The 5,979-nt window shown below is 35.1% G+C and overlaps 1 protein-coding gene across 1 annotated transcript; it reads right to left on the bottom strand.

Annotated features, from left to right (window-relative positions):
• Nucleotides 1–59: 59 nt before the first annotated feature.
• LOC120257188 (ribonuclease P protein subunit p25-like protein) lies at nt 60–3,046 on the bottom strand. The gene is given in 5 exon segments (XM_039264761.1): nt 60–166; nt 263–351; nt 453–533; nt 2,725–2,745; nt 2,747–3,046. Coding segments are annotated over 5 exon segments (372 nt in total). The 5' UTR covers nt 2,849–3,046; the 3' UTR covers nt 60–87.
• Nucleotides 3,047–5,979: the final 2,933 nt, after the last annotated feature.

The raw sequence follows: 5,979 nt of genomic DNA, 5'->3' as shown, positions 1-5,979 counted from the left end.
TGTAAGAGGCTAAGATTATGGTTCCAAGTTATCAAAGAACATTTCTCATTCATGTTTGAAGCAGAATAACGGCTTGTAAAAAATTAATTACCCAGGTGAATTTTTGCTTAACTCTCTGGTTGACAGGGAGATTGATATCATTGATACATGACGGGTCATCTCTAGACTGCGACCAAATAAATAACAAAAGCATATAAATATCAAAGGCAGAAGATAAACAATCTATTTTATATATGAACAGCTAAACATCAAGAGACTTAACGGTACAAGGCCCTCTTCAATTGGTTCCCATACATCAGTAATGCTTACTGAACTAATTTTTGTATCTTGGTGCAACCCAGGAATCCTTTTCTGAAAGTAAAAGTGAGTGCAAAACTTTCAATAAACTGGTTTCCTAAACAGTGTGAAATGAACTAATAGCAAAAAGAGAAATATATATATATATATATAACCTTCAGAATCTCAGCAATGGCCACTGTTTTGCTGATCGCCTGACCCATTGCCTTCAAGACAATCTCCCCAATCCGTTTTTCCTTAAAAAACATACATATCAACAAAAAGTAAATCACTTGATCAACAAGCACTATCAAATCTTTCAGAAATCACCCCCAAGTAAGAATATGCATAAGCACAGGAATTTAAGTCAGAACATGAAATACATCATAGAATAACAGATTGTAATTATCAGGACTGATCACTAATGGTAAGACTACTGGACCACTTGGCAATAGAAGGGCAGGCTAAAAGATTACAACACCAAATAAAAAAAGACATTTACGTGCTGCCTTGCACAAACCAGATCTACAGATTATATCAACCAAGGGAATTAATCCAGTCCTAATTGCAGCACGCAAATGCCCCTGAGAAAAAAATTATTTAAAATACACATGTTGAAACTTTCAAAATATTTCTCAAAGATATAAGTAAAAGAGGAAGCACAAACTTGGTCAATGCTGTAATTTCTCCTGAAAAAAATATTTAATTGGTTCAAAAGGCACATATGATAATATGTATCTTCACACTTTAAAAGATGGTAGTTTTGAACCTACCTTCAATAATGACCATAAACTAGGACCAAGAAGAATAAGAAACTCTAAGAGGCTATTTTCATAAAAGAACACAAAAGCTGATGATGCTTCCTATCTATATTCACACATTGATAAAAAAACCATATTAGATGGCATAACTTCGACACCAGGAAAATTTTCATTATTTCATAATACATGAGAGTATGCTCCTCAAATGTATTCTTGCAGTTTTACAAGTCTGTCATTCAAATACCCAGGCAGATGCATCAGTATGCTAGAAATCAGTTAGAAAGGAAATTGACCAAATACACACAATATTGATGACCCTGTTCAGGCTAATCAATTTTGCTGTTATTCTATGACAGTCTCATGTGATATCTTACATAACATTTTACCCAGATGATCATAGAAATAAGAACAACACTGAATTCAGCCATATCAAAACAATAAGTAGACATCAGAAAAAGAAACAGATGTTTCTTCCATTCATAAAAAGAAAATACATAAACAATATCATATCAAAGGTATAGAGACAGCAAGAAATACTATACCAGCTGATGCATTCATCACAGGTTCCAATAATTATAGTCATCCATGAAAAAGATAAGCATATAGGGAAGGAAGACACTAAGTTTCCTTTTTCTTTCCCAAAGAGAAGTATTTAATAGAAACCGACAACAGCTAAATTGCCTACCAATGGTGATTGGTGCATGAGCATCTGTAATGTTGCTTGTCTAACACAGCATATTTATCGGCTACAGGCATAAACTGACAAATGAATCATGGGAGAACTTTCTCTAAACAGAACATTTACAGAGATTGCACTATGAACATGATAGCCATCAAATGTACATTCATGGTAATACTGCTAAACCAAAAGATCATTTTATTTCCTGTAATCAATTCAAATGTCGCTTACCTGACACAGCATATTTGCCGGCTACAGGCATAAACTGACAAATGAAACATGGGAGAACTTTCTCTAAACAGAACAAATACCGAGATTGTGCTATGAGCATGACAGCCATCAAGTGTACATTTATGGTAATACTGCTAAACCAAGAGATTATTTTATTTCCTATAATCAAATGGGTAAAAACAAAAAGGCAAGAAGTTCAATTCAACTGATTTCTCAACATACTTTAACCTTTTATTATATTTGATATTCTCTGAGCATTGGCTTTGTGTCACTTAACAACAATATAATAACAATACAAGTGTTACCTTTTCCAAAGAAACACATGGGAAATCTTGCTCAAATAAATCTTGAACAATACTATCAAATAAAGGAAATTTAACATATCAACTACAATGAAATTAAAATAACGAAACCAATCACAGCTCCATGGATGCGTTCACTTATTTAGCTCGGAAATAGCACAAAAATGTCCATAAATCTCATACTATGTGGCAAATATTAGTAAGAAACAACAACTCCAACAAGATCAGCAAAACAACTTGAACAAACCCTAATCAAGAAATGAATCCCATTCTCACTGATCAAAAAGCAGCATTGATTCACAACAAACTAATCCAAACAAGAAAAGAAAAAAAGATAAAAAAAAACAATCAAGATGATCTTCAACCCAAAACTCTAATGACAAACAATGAACGATCACACATTTGCAAAAACACCACCATCAAAAATCAACTCAAAATCGCAAAAAAGAAAAATAAAAAGGGAAAACAAATATACCTGAACGAGGCTAGAAGCGTAGGGTGATGTAGTTCTTGATAAGGCCTTGGGTGGTGATCCGGATCTCGTTCTCATTGATGGCGGACTCGGGTCTCGGCTTCTCCACTCGGTGGTACCTATCCATGGTTATAGCAAGCTCTTCCGGTGAGAAGGAAGAGGGATCGGGAATCGATTAGGGTTAGGGTTTGAAGATTTGGGGGCGTTTCTAAAACCCTAGAGAGGAAGGAGCCGCGGGTGAAGAAGAAGAAGAAGAGAAGCGAAGCTTAAACCTCTGCGGCTTTAAAATTGAGAAGCACAAATGCGGATATGCCACTCTAACTCTCTCAAATTAGGGCTTTCCTAATTAAATAATAGAGATTATATATTTTTCAATAAAAATTATATATATATATATATATATATATATATATTGTCACACCTACCCCTTCTACGGGGTAAATGTAGCACCCATCGAGTTAAAATTCCCTTTTAGCTGAAAGCCCGACACTCTGTTTTTAAACAAAAGTGACCTCTAGAAATCACGATTTCTGATTTTTTTCACCAAGTACATGTTCAAATACATAAATACTGATAAATATAATTACTTTCAATTTTGCAGGGTACAACCGCTATGAGGTCATGACACCAATAATAAGAAAGAAAGAAATGAGGGACCCACTGCAGGTCCCTGGACTGAACCCCGACTCGTTCTAAACCCGATCGGGTAATCTAGGTTCTCGCTCCCTGCAGTTTCTGACAAGACATTCAGGTTGGTCAGGTAGTGGGCTAATAATTCCAAATACTTAAATATAGTGTATATAAAAGTATATAAATACCAACTGCTTAAATAATTTTTCCAACTTTTTCCAAAAATACTAGAATTCTAGCAAAATACATTTTTAAAGAACTTTTGAAACATAAATTCATCATAAATCAATATCAAAATAACTAATAATATAAAACCATTCTCAAATCCATAGCTCGAAAAACTCTCCCGGCTTAGCGCAGTCAGCGACTAGGGTTGGGGAGCCGGTCGAAGTCTTCGTAACCTCGAGCGTTGGCTCACCGGTCCCGTGTGGTGACTCCGGGATCCCGATGTATCATCCAATCAGGGCTCTACGCTCCCACCTGATCTGGACAAATCAACACCCAGGTCCACCACGCCACCTCTAAAAGGTGGCGCGTGGGAACCCACTCTCGCAGATAGTCGGGCTTTAGCCGCCGTCACCATCCAAAACCAACATGTAGATGCAGGAACAATACAAATCGTATAAATCATAACATATGGTCCTTATCCGGGACAAACATTCAGCGATGACGATACATGCATAATACCAAGTAAAGTCCAAATATAAAATACCATTCCTATGCCGGGGAATGAAAAACCGATCCCACAAATATTGTCGGGTAAAATATTTTTAATACACGCACATGATTTCACAAATCATTCCAAATCAAAAGCATATATAACCATCCAAAAAAATAAATTCATGAACCGAATAATTAAATCACATATACATGTATTTATACTATTTATAAATACGTATAATTATACTGAAATTGATGTATCAATACGATTGTCGGGGAACATCAACGGCAAATAAATATCATGTATACCTCAACATTATACGCCAATTAAACATGATAAAAAAGAAATACTTAAACAATTATTTTTCAAAAATACTAGCCATTAAATAATTATTTCAAAAATAATAATAATTAATCAATTATTTAAAATAATAGCCACTCACCAACTCACTCGGTGTCCTTGGGTTCCTTGCTAGACCCTGGAACTCTCTCCCAAAGCTCGAACAACACCTATGAGAATAATATAATAAAAAAATAAATACAGCATTTAAACCCAAAATAAAAATACTGATAAAGCAACGATAGACTCTACTATTGGGCCCACTCACTCCAATCGGTTAAAACCCGACCTTGCATTATCCAACTGGCTTTCAATTGCACTTAAACCAACTCAATTTAGGGTAAACACTGCTGAATCAATCTGAACAAACCTTAATTCCACTGAACCAAGCTTAATTGCACTGAACCAAACTCAATTTCACTGAACCAGCTTGAACCAACCCAATTCTTATTCAAAAATCCATTGAACCAACTTGGTTCAGCCCAAAACCCTAGCCCAAATCACTGAACCAAACCCAAACCATCTCAACTTGATTTGATCAAGCCCAACTCAACCAAATCAATTCAATTCAACCAATTCAATTCCAACTTGGTTTGATCCAACCAAATCAACTTGGCTAACTCAACCCATTTCAATCTAACCATCATCATTAACACCTTAATCATCATCATCACCAATTTAATTAACCAAACCAAACCCTAATCTCGGGTACTACTGGTAATTCTTCTGATAATTCCGTGATCTCATCTCCATTTCAAGCAATTTCATCACTAAATCTGAGGGTTTTCAACACGAAAAATAATTTCCATGCAATTCTTTTATCGTCATCATGATATACATTCAAATCATAATCATTTTCATCCAATCCAACCAAAAATACATATTTATACATACATGCATACACTTGCCAAAAACAATACAAGGAAAGCTTTACCAAGTAAAGTCATCCCTCCCGATGAGCTCCCTCAGACGATCTCCAAAGTCCCTCTCCTTAAAACCTCAAATTTCTTCCCATTTCTTCATTTTTTAACTCTCGGGTTCTGTAGCAAAATGGTGGAAAGAAGATGAACAACACTCAAGCTCTAGATTTTTTTCTCCAAATTTAACTTTCAGCCGAAATTTACATTTAGTCCCTCAAAACATAATTCCTTACAAAACAGTCCCTGAAAAAAACTCATGAATGGTCCCTGAATTACAAAATAGTATTCTCAAAAGATCCTTCTAAATTATCAATGGTCCTTGGATTATAGTACAACATTTCAAAAAGATCTCTTCCATCTTACCTTTCAGTCCTTGGATGCGAGAAACATTTTTATATCAATCGCTTTTCTATTACTCTTTAACTCAAAATCTTTTATAAACTTTCACACTTAGGGTCCTTGTTCTTTTCCACTTAGGGTTTCTCCACGAGGTTACTCACGTAGAAAAAATTCTACTATGGCTGTAGTAATACCCTGAATATATTTTCCAACAGGTATCCAAAGGTTCAGGGTATTACATATATATATATATATATGAGCTCACGTCTTTTACAAAAATTCATAGACGTCTGTGAGACGGTTAAATTAATATCCAACAATGGACACTCTAAACTCTGACCATTCATCCTTTTCAAACCGCCTTTTTTT

Source organism: Dioscorea cayenensis, unplaced genomic scaffold (assembly GCF_009730915.1).
Source record: "Dioscorea cayenensis subsp. rotundata cultivar TDr96_F1 unplaced genomic scaffold, TDr96_F1_v2_PseudoChromosome.rev07_lg8_w22 25.fasta BLBR01001930.1, whole genome shotgun sequence".
Lineage (NCBI taxonomy): Eukaryota > Viridiplantae > Streptophyta > Magnoliopsida > Dioscoreales > Dioscoreaceae > Dioscorea > Dioscorea cayenensis.
Note: the sequence above shows the minus strand (reverse complement) of the source record. Positions and strands in the feature narration are given on the sequence as shown.